This window comes from Chiloscyllium plagiosum, chromosome 5, assembly GCF_004010195.1.
Source record: "Chiloscyllium plagiosum isolate BGI_BamShark_2017 chromosome 5, ASM401019v2, whole genome shotgun sequence".
Lineage (NCBI taxonomy): Eukaryota > Metazoa > Chordata > Chondrichthyes > Orectolobiformes > Hemiscylliidae > Chiloscyllium > Chiloscyllium plagiosum.
Genome location: NC_057714.1, coordinates 75,240,108 through 75,259,727, shown reverse-complemented (window position 1 = coordinate 75,259,727; position 19,620 = coordinate 75,240,108). Strand labels below are relative to the sequence as shown.

The 19,620-nt window shown below is 38.7% G+C and overlaps 1 protein-coding gene across 1 annotated transcript in view; it reads right to left on the bottom strand.

Annotated features, from left to right (window-relative positions):
- mrc1a (mannose receptor, C type 1a) overlaps positions 1-19,620 on the bottom strand; it is a 151,084-nt gene that overhangs the window by 102,961 nt on the left and 28,503 nt on the right. Inside the window, exons 4-7 of the mRNA XM_043690393.1 lie at positions 15,995-16,159; positions 10,982-11,095; positions 8,032-8,178; positions 590-772 (exon numbers count right to left, since the gene is read on the bottom strand). Of these exons, the coding sequence (XP_043546328.1) occupies positions 590-772; positions 8,032-8,178; positions 10,982-11,095; positions 15,995-16,159 (609 nt within the window). The remainder of the gene's footprint in view (positions 1-589; positions 773-8,031; positions 8,179-10,981; positions 11,096-15,994; positions 16,160-19,620) is intronic.

The window sequence follows — 19,620 nt, the reverse complement described above, 5'->3', positions numbered from 1 at the left end:
CAGTAGGTGCATAAATGTCACGGTGAATAAAGGAGAAAAGATGAAACAGTTGAAGTTCAAATATCATCTTATAAGATAAAAAGAAACAGGAGCAGAGAAGTCCATTTCGTTCCTATTTAATATGATTATAGCTGAACACTTACATCAACTCGTGGTCAGGATGGATCTTTTAAAGGGACCAATGACCAATGGTCATAGTTTTAGGATAAGGGGCTGGAATTTGAGAGGGGATATGAGTAAACATCTTTTTCACCCAGAGGGTGATAGGATTCTGGAATTCTCTGGCTGAAAGGATGGTAAAAGCAGAAACTTCCATAACATTTAGCAAGTTGTTAGATGTGCACTTGTGACACCAAGGCGTACAAGGCAATAGGTCAAGTGCTGGGAAAATGGGTTTAGAATAGATAAGTACTTCTTTTGACCAGAACATTCTCTGTGGGCTGAAGGATCTTTTTCTATACTGTGGACATCTACGTCTCAATCTCTCAATTTATGCCCATTAAATAATAAAGGGAGCAATTGTTTCTTCTAATTCCTCTCAAATATATACTTGCTGTAGAAAATCAAAGTTACAGTATTTAGTACTCACAATATCCAAGCTGGGTAATGATAAAGCTATGTTCTTCAATATTATGAATGCTAACCAAGTCTCCTTCCTCCTTTCGACAGGCAGCCAAAGACTTTTGCCATGTCTTGCGATCTCTGCATAGGATGTAACAATAACCTGCATATGACTGCCATCCCTTTGGGCATGAAATGGGTGCATTGTTCACTGAAAGACAAATTCAAATTTAGTTTAAGTCCAACACAAGTCATTGCACAACAAAGGCATTGAGTTCAAAGGCACTTTCATTGAATCCATATTTTTGTCAGCCACTCACACCACTGATCTTATTGTATACATTATTAATTTGCTTTGTGTTGGCATGAAGCAGGTGATTTTATCCTTGAGGGTACAGGAACTATTCATAAGCCAGCACAGACCCCACATGAATAGATTATCAGCGGTAATGTCTATAAGTGTGGAAACAATCAAACAAACACCTGCAGAGTTGGGTTGTATTTATTCTACATTAATGATAGAACAAGATTTATGAGAAAAGAGAGAGATTTCCAATGATTCAGTGAGTTTAAATTTTGAATTTCAGTTTCAATCCACAATCTATATTAAACGGGATGGTCCTGGATTTAGTGGTATTTAGGGAATTCTATTGGCCTCAATATTCTAATACAATGGAGGGAAAGGTTTGGCTTGGGTATCTCTTTCTGAAATCAACTTATCAGGAAACAAGACATATTCAAGTTTTAAATGTGAAATGGATTGATCTCAGTTGTTTACTGAATCAGTATGGAGGGACTCACAAATATTTGACACTTTTGGTGAGCGGTTTTTTACAAGGTAGGGAAATAAACACGAAAAAGAAAGTAAGGACATAAATGTGCAGAGAAATCTGTAGTTCCTTTTAAACACAAGTACTCTCAAAACTTAACAGAATTATGAACAGAAGTTGAACAATGAATATCACTTCATTAAAAAGCTCAGGAGGGATGTATTCCACTTGTACTATTTGGACACAGTGGGTCATCACTCCATATGGATTGGATCGAAAATAGCCTTTATGCTCCTTCCCCTACCACTAGGGAATTACTCTATTAGAAAAAGTAACACTTGTATTTATCTAATAACAAAGAAACCTTTTAAATATTTCAAAGGCCTCGCAGAAATCCAGTTGCTGTTGCAAAGGTGAGGAGTTAAGCCAAAAACTGGCACATGACTTTGGTAATCTTGTATACTAATGTGCACTCTAGTCCCATAGTTACTACCCAAATTAAATAGCTTGCAAACAGCAAGTTGATACATTTTTACTCGAAGATTTTGCTTAGTTTCCTTTTCATTTTTTCTGTCAAAATTAATTCTGCATCTTGAGCATTTCTTCATACCTTAGTCCCCTAAAGCCTGTACTCACCCTGGGTTCTCCTCCTATGAATGCTTTCTAATCTATCTCAATCCATTTTGAGACCATGATCAAAACTGCAGACAATATTACAGAATCAAGTTCACCAGTTATCATGAGACATTAACTTAGGTATGTCTGCTCTCTCAGGTGTGCATACAAAAGTCCAACATCACCATTTTGAAGAAAATGAGGATAGTTCTCCACTATCCTGCTTTATACATATCTTTTAACTGATATCAATTATTAAGTACAATTTTTTTTTTAATCAAACTCCTGTTTATGAGATTAGCTGCTGCATTTAGGACATTACAACATTGACTACTTATAATATTAAAGGTGCTATATCAATATGGGGTAGTAAAGTGCTCTGGCACACCTAAAGTTTATGAAAGGCGCAGAAAAATTCTAATTCTCTTGATTTTCTTTATTAATTATGTGCTTGATTTGTTCTAATTTCTATTTAATGCCCTCAAAAATTTGCTGAACTAGTAACTGCCTGTATGCCTTCACCGTATGATTAATGTGTCCTCAATTCCTTTCTTTTAATGACTTATCCCAATTTCTGGAAATATGTAAGAGGTAGGAGGTTCAGAACAATTCTATCAAATGTATGTTTCTCATGGAAGCTGATGAAAAAATTGGATAATATGATTTGTTCTCATGGTATGTATGTATCCACATATGAATGGGTGGCCTAAGACCACACAAGATCCCTTGTATTCCATTTTATCTATGATTGTTCTGCACAACATGAATTTTCCAAATGGTTGAATGAGTTACAATAAACAGTTCTGTGTGAGTTTTTCACATACAAGATGGAGGATTCCTCAAACTAGGCCAAAACCATACAGAACCTAAAGCAAAGCTGTGACCATGTGATCAGTGGACATTGCTAGCCTATTCATTAATGTGATACTCAAGGAAGCCATAAGCAAAAGCAGAATGCCATTATATCGTGGTACTCCAAATTCACAGCCATTATCTGAATTCATGAACTTAGCAATTCATGCAGTTGGGCTCAGTTTTAATGGCAATGTGTATTTCGAAAGAAGTGTGGCCATTTGATCCCCTTTACAACAGCTCTCACTAATATCTCTGTTAGTGTTGATGAAAAACACATAGTCATTTGAATGATCTTTAATCTCAAAATCTTGCAAATTTCCACAATATAAGTGATATACTTTGAATCTTCAATTTATAATCACCTTATTTCAAAGGTAATGATGTATAAAAATAGGGAAATCTTCATAAAACTATACAAGGCACTAGTTGGACCGTTGCTGGAAGACTATGCACAGTTTTGGGACACTTATCCAAGAAAAGATATATGGCATCGGAGATAGTCCAAAAAAGATTCTCTATGCTGACACCAGGTAAGGAAGGAGTGTTCTTTGATGTAAGGTTGAATCGGTTAGGCCTGTACTCTTTGGAGTTTAGAAGAATAAGTGGCAACAATAAGAGGTGGCATTCAAGATTTTTAAGGGACATGACTGAGTAAATGCAGAGAATGTTTCACCTTGTGTGAAACTCTAGATTCAGAGGCCATAATATCAGAATAAGGGGTCACTTATTTAAGACCCAGATGAAGGGAAATTTCTTCTCTCAGAGAAGATGGCATTACAATAAGCAGTTCAGTGTGAGTTTTTCACACACAAGTTCGAGGATTCCTCAAACTAGGCCAAAACTACACGGGACTTGATAGTGAAATTCTTTACAGCGGAGGGCTGTTGAGGCTGTTGGGTAATTTTGTATATTTAAGGCCAAGATAGACAAGTTTTTAATCAGTAATGGTATGAAGTGTTTTGGGGAAAAGGCAGGAAAGTGGAGTTACAGATAATCAGATAAACCATGATTTCATTGGGAGGGCAGACAGGATAGCCTGAATAGCATAATTCAGCTCCTACATGACATATGTAAATCATTAAAATAGTTCTGTAATTTGTGCTGCAGCTTGTTGCTCTTCCTTCTTTTGTTTAGAGCTAGATTGTATAAATCATTGCTCCCTCCCAATGGAATCGCATCATTCCTCTAAACCTTGTCAAAATTAATCTAAACCCACAATTGCCATCGTGACACTTCGAGTAGAACTCCATCAAATGGATATAATGCTGGTGAATTCCCAAACTGGAGAACTTTCCAGAAAAACAACTTATAACATATAATTAGATGTTTCCATGTATTCTGTTTAGATGAAAAGCAGGATGTGAATGAAAAGCGCAGGATCTCAGAGGAGGAGTAGACCATTCAGACCCTCAAGCTTGTTCTGCAATTCAATAAGATCATGACTGATTTGATTGTGGCCTCAACTCCACTTTCCTGTATGCTATCCATAACTTTTGCTTCTCTTGTTGATCAAACACCAGCTAAAGTCAGCCTTCAATATTCAGTATTCAATGACCCAGGCCAGCCTCCTGGGGAAGCGGATTGCACAGACTAATGTCTCTCTGAGCAAAAAAAAGCATACCCATCTCCAACATAAATGGGAGATGCCTAATCTTGACAGTGTGTTCTTTGTTGTAGACTCCCTCACAAGAAGAAACACCTTCTCAGCATCCATCCTATCCAGTTCCCTCAAGAACGATGTTTCAATAATGTCACCTTTCAGTCAACAAAACTCCATTGAACACAGGCATAGCCTATCCAACATTTCCTCATAAGACAATCACTTCATTCTAGGAATCAGTTGAGTTAAACCTTCAATGAACTTTTCAATGAAATTATATCCCTTCTTAAGAAAAGAACATGTAGCTAATTCAGAGGTTACTTATAATGACTTGGATGTGATTCAATATAGATATGAGCCAAGATTCTCCAAAATATTGATATTTATGTTGTAGTCAGCATTAGGGAATCCTTGTCTTGTATTCCCTGCCTCCATTTGTTGATCACATGCTTTGTATTATCTATATTCCTGTTTCCTTCCTTTGTCCTTAGCAAACTCAATTAATTCAGAATTGTTGATTACTAGCTGATCTTGCAACAATTCTAAATATTGCTAAAGTTGCAACTAGAGTGCTTTGTGTAACATAGGTGACCTACTTTCCGAAGTGTAGAATATAAACAATATAGATTGACTCAAATAATACCAGAAATGACAAACTGCAGATATGAGAAGAGATCAAGATATTGAAAGGAGAAAATAGGGTAACTAAAATTACTCCTGGATTTGAGTTTTAACAAAAAGGGATCATCAATTTAAAATCATTACCAAAAGGATGAAGAGGTAAGGAGATTTCTTTACATGTCAGTTGTTGGAGCATCAGTTGGTTTGTCAAGCTTGAGGCAGAAGCTATAGTTTGTTTTGACAAAAATTGAAAGAGTACTTGAAGCACAAGAAGGAGGATTTTTAAGGAAGATGAACAAGTGTAGCTTTGGTTTGAGGTGCTCTAGCAAACAACCTGCACAATTAAGATGGGTCAAATGGACTCCCATTCAGTGAAGCAATATGGCTCTGTGTCTTGTTTACCATTCTGTCAGTCTGTTGTCTAGGTACCTGAAATACTCAGCACTAGAGAAAGGAAACAGAACATGACACATATCCCATAGGAAAGCTATAACTCAAGCAATAAGGAACAACATAAACCAATAACATAAAATGATGTCAGTTTTGCAACAAAGAGAATCCGAATAAGTAAAGTGTCTGCCTCTATATGGATCAAGTCAATAAGGAAGGATGTATTCTATGTACAATATCCAAGAAAACTATAATCAATTTAAACAAAATGCACTTCTACTTTTGGTACATGTAATGTATCTTTTTCTAATATCTATTGAGAAAGGTCACCTTGAGGCATCTCAGTCCATTTGGAATTTCCTCCTAAGGACATTGTGGGTCAACCCGCAGCAAATGGATTGCAGCAGTTCAAGAAAGCAGCTCACCACCACCTTTTCAAGGGCAGCTAGGGACAGGCAATAAATGCTGGCCCAGCTATCAACATCCATATCCCACAAGTGATAAAAAAAATAAAAATAAGAATAAAAATCAGTAGTTATGTCTTGAGAGATGTACTTGAAGCACAAGAAAATAGATTTTGAGAGGTACAATGTTTTTTAAAAACTGTTTCAAAATCAATATGTAGATCAAATTTGTAGAAATTATGACCAGTCAAGTATGTCATCTATTATTAAATACCAGTCAGTGAAATTCTGCAGAGCTGGGTTCCTACAGATGTGAAATACAAAGCTGCGCAACGTGCATTGAGTACCTTCTATTATGTTCTGAGCTTGTACAACAGGAGGGAGCAATGATTTATGCAAGCTGTTATAAGTTTATAGAATTTGAGACCACTATATAATTCTGAACATTTCAAACCACAACATTTTACTTCTTACAGCTGCAGATTCTGTTCGCCACTTCACCTGTGGCCATCCATCATACAAATATCTCAGCAAGGGGCCCAGCAATCACTTTCTGAGCTTCCCACAAAGTTCTGGGAAACAACTGATCAGGTCCTGAGGATTTATTCACCTTTATGCGTTTTAAGACATCCAGCATCTCCTCTTCTATAATATGAACTTTTTTCAATACCTATTTATTTCCCCAAGTTCCTTAGCTTCCATATCCTTCTCCACAGTAAATGCTGAAGTGAAATATTCATTTAATATCTCACCCATCTCCTGTGGTTCCATACATAGAAAGCCACTTAGATCTTTAAGGGGCCCTATTCTCTTCCTACTCACTGTCTTTTTCCCTTAATGTATTTATAGAATCCCTTTAACACTATTTGCCCTTTTTGTTCTCTTGAGTTCCTTCTTCAGTATATATTCCTGCTACCCTTATACTCCGAGGGATTCACTTGATCCACTGTCTATACCTTTTTCTTGACCAGAGCCTCAATTTTTCCAATCATCCAGCATTCCCTACCCTACCAGCCTTGCCCTTAACACTAACAGGAGCATACTGTCTCTGAACTCTCATTATTTCATGTTTAAAGATCTCTCACTTCCCAACTGTCCCTTTACCTATTCCAATCGGTTTAGAATTAGAGTTAATACCACACAATCAATATTCTATGATGTTACCACTGGCCAGAAACTTAAATAGTTCAATCACTCAAATATTTTGGGCATAAGGCCAGATCAGAGAGACTTCTGCTGAAATTAACTCACCTCCTGCTTGCCCAAAGTCCAGTCACCATTTAGAAGGTGCAAATCAAGAGTGTGATGGAATAATCTCCACTTAGTGGAGCATGCAGCTTCAACAAAACCTAGACAGCTTCACATCATGCAAGTCAAAGAATCCCATTCAATCAACATCTTATTCCTTCTCTTACACATTCCCTCTGCCACTAGTGCATAATGACACCAAGCTATATCACCTACAAAATGTACTGCAGCCACTTGCTAGGGCTCGTTCAATAGCACCTTTCAAACCCAGGACTTCTACAATCTAGGTGGACAAGGGCAGTGGTCTCATGGGAATGTCATCACTTGCAAGTTTCCCACCAAACCATGTGCCATCCCAAAACAACATTAGCATTCCCTCACAATTGTTGGGTCAAAATCATGTAATTTCTTCATTGTACTCTTGGTGTAAGGTGCTAAGCAATGTTTCAATAAAGTGGCTAACTACCAACTCCTGAAGGTTAATTAGGGATGGATAGTAAATATTGGCCTTGCCAGTGACACTCATACTTCAGGGATGATTAAAATAAATAAACCATTGTGAGGAGAAGTTCTGTTTAGTTATTGATAATGATGTTGGTATCTCCCAGTCTCCTGATGTTATACTGGCAGATGACCAGCAGAGCTCCAGGAGAAATGGCATATGCTCTTATTCAGCCATTTATATTGTTTCTGTGGTAGCTTTATGAATCTTCCAGCAAGGTTATAACATTTCAGAGGAAAAGTCAGGCTGAAATATGAAAATGCTAATAAAAATTACCTCTGTTTGGTTTTGTGAGATAAACCTAAAATATGTTCTAAAAAGAAAGCTTCCCGACCAATACACTAACATAAGCAGGAATTCTTAACTCAATTAAAGCAAGATCGTAAAAACATCTATCCATGTGAAATTTGTTGTTCTGTGTTCAAACAGTATCAGTTTCAAATGGTTATACACAGAAGGACTAACCTTCAACAGCTTTAGAAGAATTTCTGTTTCCAATATCATTCTGACAAATATATCCCAGTTTCAGAGAACAAGCATTGTTTTCCCACTTTGCTCCCACTAAAGGATTCATAACCACGCATGCATGCTCTGGTTCAGATGATGGATATCCTTGAGTTTGCAAAGAAAGAAAAACAAAGTTAATGCACCATCAAAAGGTTTGCATATGACACAAACATAGATGAGAAGGCACGAGGTAAGGACAATGCAAAGAATCCATAGATAGATATAGACTGGTTAAATGAAAAGGCAAAAATTCAACAAATGGGCTATCATGTGAAAAAAATGAGCTTGTGCACTTCAATGGGAAGAATAGACAAGGTCAATATTATTTAAATGGAAAAAGACTGCAGAAAGTTGCTGGATATTAGGATTAGAAGTTCTTGTGCATGAGATAGATATAGACTGGTTAAATGAAAAGGCAAAAATTCAACAAATGGGCTATCATGTGAAAAAAATGAGCTTGTGCACTTCAATGGGAAGAATATACAAGGTCAATATTATTTAAATGGAAAAAGACTGAAGAAAGCTGCTGGATATTAGGATTAGAAGTTCTTGTGCATGAATCACAAAAGGTTTGCATCCAAGTTTACAGAGTTATAGGTAGGGAAAGAAAGAAAATTAATTTCGGCCCATACTTCAATGAATTTAAAGATCGGGAAGTCTTATTAAAGTTATTCATGGCATTAGGAACTTTCCCCAATTTGGGGCAACTGGAGCCACAGATGAGAAAAAGTGAGCTTCTGTAAACCAATCCCCATTCTTGCCTCACTCCTCCCTCTTCCTAAGACCCAAACTCCAGAAGAAAAATAAAAATAAACTTACTTTCTTGAATGGTAGACTTTAAGAACCAAATATCTGAAAGGCACCCAGCCACCAAACCGCAAATTGGTGAACAATATCTCATCTTTCGCTTGGGCAGCCTACAGCCCAGAGGACTCAACATTGAGTTCTTTAATTTCAAATAACCTTCCGTTCCCATCCCCTGACTCCCTTCCCAGCTCTTCCCCTTTCCTTCCACTGCTCCCTGTCACCTAACGGAATCATTCCTCCCATTGAGCAACCAGGTTGTACCCACTACCTGTCTTCATTTATCCTTACTTCACCACCCTGCCCCTGCCACCCCCTTTATCTGCAGCTTCCCCCAGTCCTGAAGAAGGATTATATCCATAATGTAGACTTCATAACCTCCTGATGCTGTGTTCTTCCAGCCTCCTGCCTGTCTACTTTGAATTCCAGCATCTGCAGTTTCTTTTGTCTCTTAAAGATACTTGACCTTGGTCGCCTGTCAGCTCTTAATGAGCTGACTTGCAAAGTGATGAACTGATTAATAAGTCAATTTTGTAACGACACTGCATGAACATAAAATTAATCTTTCAGAGCTATTTTGTTGTTTCTCAAATGTGATTGATCTCAGCACTGCTGAAACTACGATTGGACAAGTTTAACATTTTATGAATTTTAATAAGGGTATGTGATGGGCATGTTAAAATTTGCACTGATTTCAATAATTCGCAGGTCTGGGGAAGAGTACAGCATATCACAGCCTCTATCTGAACCATGAATGACAGACCAAAACTCCAGGATTTCCATATCACTCTACACACTCTACTCTGATCTGGAAGAGGGCACTGTTGGTAAGATCAGCAAGTTTGTAGATGACACGAAGATTGTTGGAGTAGCAGAAAGCATAAGGGACTGTCAAAGAATACAGGAGGATATAGATAGACTGGAGAGTTGGGCAGAAAAGTGGCAGATGGATTTCAATCCAGACAAATGTGAGGTGATACATTTAGGCAAAACTAATTCTAGGGCAAATTATACAATGAATGGAAGAGTCTTGGGAAAAGTTGATGGGCAGAGAGATCTGGGAGTGCAGGTCCATTGTACCCTGAAGGTTGCTGCACAGGTGGATAGAGTGATCAAGAAGGCATATAGTATGCTTGCCTTCATTGGATGTGGTATTGAGTATAAGAGCTGGCAAGACATGTGAAAATCAGCCACATTTAGAATACTATGTACAGTTCTGGGTGTCACATTACCAAAAGGATGTGGACGCTTTGGAGAGGGTGCAGAGAAGGTTTATGAGGATGTTGCCTGGTATGGAAGATGCTAGCTATGAAGAGAGGTTGAGTAGGTTAGGTTTATTTTCATTAGAAAAAAGGATATGGGGGGGGGGGGTGGGATCTGACTGGGGTTTACAAAATCATGAAGGATATAGACAGGATGGATAGAGACAAGCTTTTTCCCAGTGTGAAGGATTCAATAATGAGAGATCACGCTTTCAAGGTGAGAGGAGGAAAGTTTAAGGGGGATGGACATGGCAAGTACTTCACACAAAGGGTGGTAGGCATCTGGAATGCATTGCCAGCAGAGGTGGTAGAGGCAGGCATGGTAGATTCAATTAAGATGCATCTGGACAGATGCATGGGTAGGTGGGGAGCAGAAGGTTACAGATGCTTAGGAATTGGGTGGCAGGTTTAGACAGTAGATTTGGATTGGCTCAGGCTTGGAGGGCCGAAGGGCCTGTTCCTGGGCTGTAAACCTTCTTTGTTCACATGTCCAACTTCCACAAGTTGTGTTCTGTTGCAGATGAATGATTATGGTAAATGGTAATAGTTTACCAAAATCCCCTAATCCACCCACCTTAAAATCCACATACCCTTATGTTCAAATTTCATTGCATGCTGCTTGTTCTGAAATATCAACTTACCTGTGTGTCCACAAATGGTGCTAATCCAAACCAAGACTTGTGATCTAATTGATATGGTGCGCAAATCTAGTGATGCTCGCTATGAATGCAACATTTGTGACGTTGGAGCCCAGGAATTCTAGGGCACAGGCAATCAGCTCAAGAATTAGTTATTATTTTTATTTCCATTTCATTACATACTGAAACATTTCTATTACTTACCAGGAGCCCAATTCAAGTATCTGAAGGGACTTTGATCACTCCATTGCCAACCTCTGTCAAGATCCAGGCTGTTTAGTCCTATCCAAAGTGATGTCCCAATATTATTCATCAGTCCTAAATGAAAGATAAATGCATTGCTCAGAACAGTTACTAATAACATCATCTTATTCTCATATTTTGGGACAATTGATTTCCTAAAACAAGGCGAGGGTCTGCAGAATTAGAACCTTAGTCAAAGTAGGGCCTGTAGCAGCCAAAGGAAGAAATGATTGATTATTAGTATTAGTGAAATTGAATACATTCCCTTAACGAACAATGCAGTTATGTGTGCATTGAAATTTATATCCCTCAAACAAAGCTGAAAACAGAAAATGACAAATGTTTACACAAACTCTCAGAGTTGTAACCAAATGGTAGATCTTAACACATAGAACTGCAGAGGAAAGAAGAACAGCTTAAATTAGTATTAACTAACCCAAAGCTAAGAAGAAATGGCACACAGAAGAGTGAGAGTGACAAGGGCCAAGCTCAACATGACAGGAGACACAGAAGGGTCAACAGCAATCCAATAAGTGAGGTCACAGGTCATTGGAAGTTGGCTGGAAGCAATTTCATGAAATGAAACTTGCTGCCAAAATCTTAAGGAAGTTGGTGTCATCAACATTGGGACATTTGAGCTTTTAGCATTACAAATGCCCAGAATTGGATACAGGAATGATTACAAAACAAAAGGAAGTCATTAAGCCCATTCTGTACAGGCTTTCCAAGGTGAAATTCACTAAGTGTTACTGCCTGACCTTCTCTCCTCAGATGCACAAGTTATTCTTTTTCAGCTGATGACCCACTTTCCCCTTGGTTGCCTTTAGTCAAGCCACCACCATCACACTTTAAGGCATTCCAGATCCTTACCACTCACAATGTTAAAAAGCTTTCTCCTATGTTGTCATTACTTCAGGGATCCCTTGTTCTTGATTCTTCCACCAATGGGTGTAGTTTTTCCCATCTACTCCGCTTTTCCTCCACATGGTTTTGAATCTATCAAATCCCCCCTCAACCTTCTTTTCTCCAAGGAAAGGTTCCCCAACCTTTCCAATCTATCTATGTAACTTGAGTTCTTTTTCCTTTCAACCATTCCAGTGTACCTATCCTGCACTCTCTCCAGTTTCTTCACAGCCTCCCTGAAATGTGATGCCCAGAACTGGATGCAATACTCCATTTACTACTTGCCTATTCCTTCATTTTGTCAATGTGTATTTGAAGTTTCTACATGATACTCCTTAGAGTTAACAATACTTCCAAGTTTTGGATTGAAACAAATTTTTAAGTTGTGCTTTGTACACCAAGGTCATTAGGCTATATATGAGAAACAGCATAGAACCTAACACCAATTAGGGTGAATGCCGCTCAGTTTTTTTTCCCAGGATTGGGGAATTGGGGACAAGAGGGCATCAATTTAAGGTTAGAGGGGCAAAAATAAAAGGGAACCGGAGGGACTTTTTCTTTACACAGAGGGTGGTATGCATGTAGAATAAGATGCCAGCATAAGTGGTTGAGGTGTGTACATTAACAAAATTGAAAAGGCATTTGGACAAATACATGGATAGGAAAGGTTTAAAAGAATGTGGGCCAAGTGGAGGGAAATGGGTTTAGCATTGATGGACCTTTTGGTCGGCATGGGCCAGGTTGGGCCAAAGAGCCTGTCTCCGTACTGTAGGACTCTATGACTCTACGACTCTCTTCTATGGTCTAACTTTGTTCACAGATCTGATGTGCAGAAACTTATCAAATAGTGCACACTATATTAACAGCAAGAGTTCTGGGCTGTATATTCTTTAATTAAATAAGTGGTTTTGTTTTTTTTAATGTCGATACTATGTGCAAGTTATTAATTGTAAAATATGCAATTCGTAATACCCATGACTTGCCACCAAAACATACAAGCTAAGTAGATGAATTTTAAAGAGAAATAATTACATTTCAATAATACTTCATTGGATGCAAAACAATATGATACCTCAAGAGGTCATAAAAGACACTGTATAAATGCATGTTCTTCTTTTGATTAAGGAAACTTCCTCACATTATTTATAAGGAATTGGTAAAATATACACAGAAATGATGGTTGGAAATTTAAGAACTAAATGAATGTGTAATTGGATTCCTTTCACCGAATAGCCATCATGAGACACACAGGTAGATTTTAATTCAATTTATTCCCTTGGACAGGGGAGATCATAATCAATTTGCAGTTTAATGGGCTTTATTGTGAGATTATTTTAACCAAGCTATGAAATTAGCATCTCCAATGAGTACAGGCCCAATCTACTCACCACTCTTCAAAAGACATCCTCATCTACTTGGCATCAACCAGTGAACCTTCTCTGGCCTGTCTCCAGTACAGTAGATCATTGCTTATATAAGGGGACCAACTGTTCACAGTATTTCAGCTGTGGTCCAACTAATGTCTTGTACAGTTTTAGCAAGCCCTCCCTATTTTTATACTCATTCCCTTCAAAATAAGTGTGGATGTAACTTGTAAAACATTCAAGTGGCACTCCTTGCTGATTCACTCTTTCCTCACTCTCTGTAGATACTTCATATCACTATCTGAACAGCCAATACATGAGGCCAACACAGGTCTTCATTTCATTTTAACATCTTAGTCTCTCAGTCACACTCCACTACTTCTCCCTTTCACCTAATCTCTTATCAGACTCTGAACCCTCTACTTTCTTCCTTCAAGATTTGGAGGTGCCGGCGTTGGACTGGCTTGGACAAAGTTAAAAAGCACACAACACCAGGTTATAGTCCATTTGAAATTTGGAAGCACTAGCTTTCTAGGCACTGCCTCTGTGTTTTGTGATTTTTAACTTCTTTCTTCAAAGGAGAAGATAACGCAGCTGAGAACTGAGATTGATAGATATCTCCTCTGATACTTATTGTGCTACATTTGACTCAGAGGAACAACACTTTATCTGCGGCTTGAGCACCCTACAACCCGGATGACTCAACATTGAGTTCTCCAATTTCAAATAACCTCTCTCCCCATCCCCTGACTCCCTTCCTAGCCCCTCCCCCTCCATTCCACTGCTCCCTGCCACCAACCAGATTCATTCCTCCCCTTGACCAACCAGGTCGTACCCTCCAACTGTCTTCACCTATCCCCAGTCCCTCGCCACCTTTTTTATCTAAAGCTCCCCTTACACCCACCCTCAGTCCTGATGAAGGGTTACACCCAAAACGTCAACTTCTCCACCTCCTGATGCTGCCTGGCTGGCTGAGTTCTTCCAGCCTCCTGCCTGTCTACATTTGACTCAGAAGTAGGAAAGAATGATGGAGAAGCAGAAAAGTCTTTGGGAGGGAATTGCAGAACATAGGGCATAGGCAGTGGAAGGCATGGACATCAAGGATGGCTCAACTAAAATTGGGGATGGACAAGAGACCAGAATTGGAAGAGGTGCAGATATCTCAGGGAATTGTGGAGTAAAGGAGATTACAGAGATAAGGAGATCAAAGAACATGGAAGGATTTGGAAACAAAGATGAGTCATGATTTGTTGACCCAGGAGCCAATTTGGTCAGTGAGTGCAGGGTGATGGGTGATGAAGACTTTGTGAAAGTTACGATACTGGCCAGAGTATTGGTGAGTTCCCATTAATTGATGGTAGAATGTAAAGGGCCAACTGAAACTTTGTTGCAATTGTCAAGTTTAAAACCTTAAAATATATAAACATAGAAACTGTAAAATAGGAGCAGCAGTAGGCCATTCATCCCATCGCTCCTACAACAATGATTCATCCTCTATCTCAATGCCAAACCCTTGTCACCATTAGTGTCCAGAAAACTATCTTTTTTGTTACAGATGTACAATGATCTGGCACCACTCTCTGAGCAAAGACATTTCTCCTCAACTCAGTCCTAAGTGATCCACCCCATTTCTTGAGACCATGACCCCTTGTGCTGAGCCTCATGGTCTCATAGGGAAACATTATCATTGCAACCAGTCTGTCTGGCTCTGTTGAAATTTTACACATTTCATGAGACTCCCTTTCATTCTTTTAAACTCTAGTAAATAGTGGCCCAGTTGACTCAATACCTTCATAGATGACAACAATATGCTATTTTAACAATTATTCTGATGAACTTTTGTTGCATTCTTTCTGTGGTAAATATAAGAAATAGAGCCATGGACGAAAACACCAGAAGGAAATAAATTGGAATAAGGATGGAATACACAATGTGCTCTGTTTTCTAACTTATTTTTAGCTACAAACTTGAATGCATTCCTGAATCCAAGTCATTGATAGTCATGGTGAAAGTTGAGGCCCAAATACAGGTGAGTAGGGAACATTATCTCGTTACATACCACTAATTGCAAGTCTCCCTAATTTCCTAACTCTGAACCTGTTATCAAATGATGTGACACAATTAGATTCACATCTATATATTTTCAGTTTTGCAAATAATTTCTTGTATGAAACTTTGACAAGAGTCTATTTTGGATCTATACAGATAAGCATGCATTGACACAACCTTCTCCGCCTGATAGTGACCTCTTTAGAAATCCAATTCAAATATGAGCTAAACATCCTATTGATGCTGCCTGTCTTTGCAGAGCTCAAACTTGTCCAGTATGTTCACTCAACAGGATGCAATGCAGCAACTCACCAAGATTAGAGTAACAACAGTTGCCTCAGCAACAATCCTTACAGTCTGAGAATTAGAAATAAATGTTTCATCTTTATTTCTCATATTTTTAATCTCATTTAACACAAATAAATGCTCTAAACATAAATATAGTCCATGTTCAAACAAGAAATAGCACTGACATATACAACCTAAAAATATAGGTATTGGAAAGATTTGGTTTTCACAAACTAATAATAGATGCTTTTGAGACCATTCCTGCAGCAAAAAATCAATAAGATTAATAACTTGCTAGTCATGGGTAATGGCATCTTTGTTTTGCTTGAGAATAACATTTGAAAAACATTTTTGTTCAATAATTTGTTACCTGTGAGGTATGTCTGTGTATGCAGCTCTGTCACACTCAGCAAGTCTGAATTCTGTTGCTGACAACTCCTTCTTGCTTCATGCCATGTTAAAGCTGAATTATAGTTGATTTGGTAGCAGGTGCCTGTTAAAGGATCTTTCTTCCATAAAGTACCACAGCTACTGGCTATAAAAACAGACAGGTTTTACCATTAAATCTGTGTCTCTCTAGAAACTATTTAATTTTTCTGTAAAGTAAAGAAAATCTGTCTCTTCTGGTATGAAGTTAAAAATCACACAACACCAGGTTACAGTATAGTCCAACAGGTTTATTTAGATGGAATAGCTTTCAGAACGCGACTCCTGCATCGGCTACCTGATGAAGAAGCAGTGCTCTGAAAGCAAGTGCTTCCAAATAGACCTGTTGGGCAATAATCTACTGTTGTGTGATTTTTAACTTTGTCCACCCTAGTCCAACACCAGCACCTCCATGTCTTCTGGTATATACATAAGCAACACATACCTATTTGCATCCACAATTAATTAAATATTAAGTCGATATGTCTATGATATTTTTTATGTTTCAGCCAGCGTGCTCATACCATGCAGAATTGGAGGAAGTTGCAAGACTTTATTAAATATTTCCTCCAGAAATGAATGAGAATATGATTGAGAGTTACTAAAATGGAGCAGGCATTACTTCCAGTGCAATGTTCCACAAGTGGTCAAACGTAAAAGTCAATTGGGTTGATATTTAATGTACTGTGAATAGAGATTAAAGACAGTTCAGTTAAACATAAAACCATCCAACCACAATCGCCTTAAATAATCCTCTTTCAATATCACTTGGTGTCAGCAGTTTGGGCCATCTTTAAAAGACACTGCAGCAACCCACCAAGGCTTCTCCAGCAGTATTTTCTAAACCCATGTCATATACCAACCAGAACTGCAAAGCGTAGCTTGGAACACTAAAACCTGCAGGTTGCCCTTCAAGTCACACACCATCCTGAGTTGCAAATATATTACCATTCCTTCACTGTCACTGGTTCAATGTATTGGAACTTCTTTACAAACAGCCTGCACTCTCTCTGGGTCAAAATCCTGAGCTCCCTCCCTAACAGCACTTTGAATGTAGACCATGTAGATTGCAGTAATTTAAGAATGTCGAGCACCAGCATTTTGTGGGATTAAGGATGAACAACAAAATGTAGTTTTTGCCAGTGATATCACAGACTCCATAAGTGAACTGAGAAGAAGGAAACATGGATGACGGAAACGCTTTGTCAAAACCTTGCACAAAATGAGTACTCAGTTGAGTGATATGACTTTCAGAACAAATCACTCATATTTGTATATATTATGCCTTACAAATTAATTAGAACCTCTAAAAATTGACAGAAATAGATTATGAATAGGTACTAATATAAGAATTTCAGAGTGCCAGAGCAAACCATTTTAATACTGAGTCTATGAATGAAACCTTTTGGCAATGATAGGCCTTATTTCCAAGATATAAGGAACATACAGCCTCAAATTATAATTACACTCTGCAGTGACAGGATGGGCAGATGATTTGCACAGGTCTCTGCTATTCTCTACTTTACAGTACAACAGCTATCCCAAGTCCATCCTTTACTGTTCAGTCTCACTTCCTGGAGGGAAAGGCCTGACTCTGTTCAGTACTGAGCCCCTCCACCACCATTTCCTGCCAATAACAATAGCTAGACGAATTACACTTGCACTGAAAATTAGTATACACTTGTACATCAATACACAGTTTATCTTGATACTGTCTTTGTTGTTTCAAAATCAAGCAAGGAACAACACTTCATAAAATATAGGCTTTCCTCTACATCCAAGAAGAAAATGGTGCAAATAGCGAATAAAGATACGTAGGATATGTTTGTGAAAATATGAATGGAGTCTTTTCCTCTTCCTGTCTCCAAACAACTAAAGCTGCTCTGATCCTAAAAGGGAGGAAAGCTGTGCCATAGATTAAGAAAGAAAGGAAACTGCAATTTCTTGGAGAAACTTGTAAAGTGCTAAGTATTATAAACAGGAAAATAAAGTGATTGCAATATACAATCAGTAATCAGCACGAAATGTCAGTGAACAAAAGAATAATGCGTGTTTGCAGATTTTAAAACTCTGTTAATCTTAAGCAATGTAACATTGCATAGACAAATTCCAAAATATTTCCACAGCAAAACAATTTCAATTTATTGGTTGCATTGCATAATATTGTGCAGAATTGATATTATGTGTTGAATATTTAATACAAAGTGACTAAATGGTAAACAAAAAAATTGCTATTAAAATTTTTTAGCTAAAAATGAAGCAGATATTTGTCATTTTCAGTAACGAGGAACTATTCTGAAAACTAACCTTCACTGCCCAGAAACTCAAGGGTGGGTGGCAAGAAAGAGCCTCTTGACTGGTCAGCAAAACCAATAATTTTACCATTTTTATATTTGTTGGCTGGAAATTGCTTTCAAATTTCGGAGACCATTAGTTTGTTAAAGTGGGACAACATGGGAAAGAGTTATATGGAGCCTGCATTCAGGAAGCTGTCAGTTCCCAAATGTAAAGAATGCCACTACTTAGATTGTTTTTGCAGTTCGAAGGCAGAATCTTATGGGATCCCGATTGTTGCAGGCAATATTGAGATTTGTGGCCGAATCAGAATGAGAAATCCAGCGAGGCCCATTGGGAGCAATTTGCTGCATTTTTTTCTGCATTTGTGAGCAGTGAGACGTGTTACTTGCTAAGCAGGGCAAGTTGTTGATTAGGGGGATTATAGCTTGCTACATGACATATAAACACTGCAATTCACCTCATTAAATTTGCAGCTTCCTATCTTACCAATTGCATTAAACAAGATAGACTTTGAGCATTCTTGACAAGAAATTCAGGGTGGGTATTAGTATTCAGCATCAGACAGTGTCTCCAGGTAAGATCTATGGCCACCAGCTGGCATGGTCACCTCTTACACAGCTCTCTTACACAGATATTGGCATCCAACATTTGTGAACTTCTCAACCAAGATGGCATCTCTCAGATCTGTTGAATCTCTCTCTCTCTCACACACTCACACACACTTTGAATATATGATATATATCTGTGTGTATGACCACAGCTGGCATGGTCACCTCATATGTCAGAGGCGAGGGAGAAAGGTGGACAGCTTCATGCTCTATTAGACAGGCAGAGTGAGGACCTGGGCAAGGTCAAAGCCTGGGAGATTCAGGAGAAGGAGAAAGTGAGGTCTGCAGATGCTGGAGATCAGAGCTGGAAATGTGTTGCTGGAAAAGCGCAGCAGGTCAGGCAGCATCCAGGGAACAGGAGAATCGACGTTTCGGGCATAAGCCCTTCTTCAGGAATGGGGAAAGTTTGTCCAGCAGGCTAAGATAAAAGGTAGGGAGGAGGGACTTGGGGGAAGGGCTTTGGAAATGCGACAGGTGGAGGGAGGTCAAGGTGAGGGTGATAGGCCGGAGTGGGGTGGGGGCGGAGAGGTCAGGAAGATGATTGCAGGTTAGGAAGGCGGTGCTGAATTTGATGGATTTGACTGAGACAGGGCGGGGGGAGGAAACTGGTGAAATCCGAGTTCATCCCTTGTGGTTGGAGGGTTCCTAGGCGGAAGATGAGGCG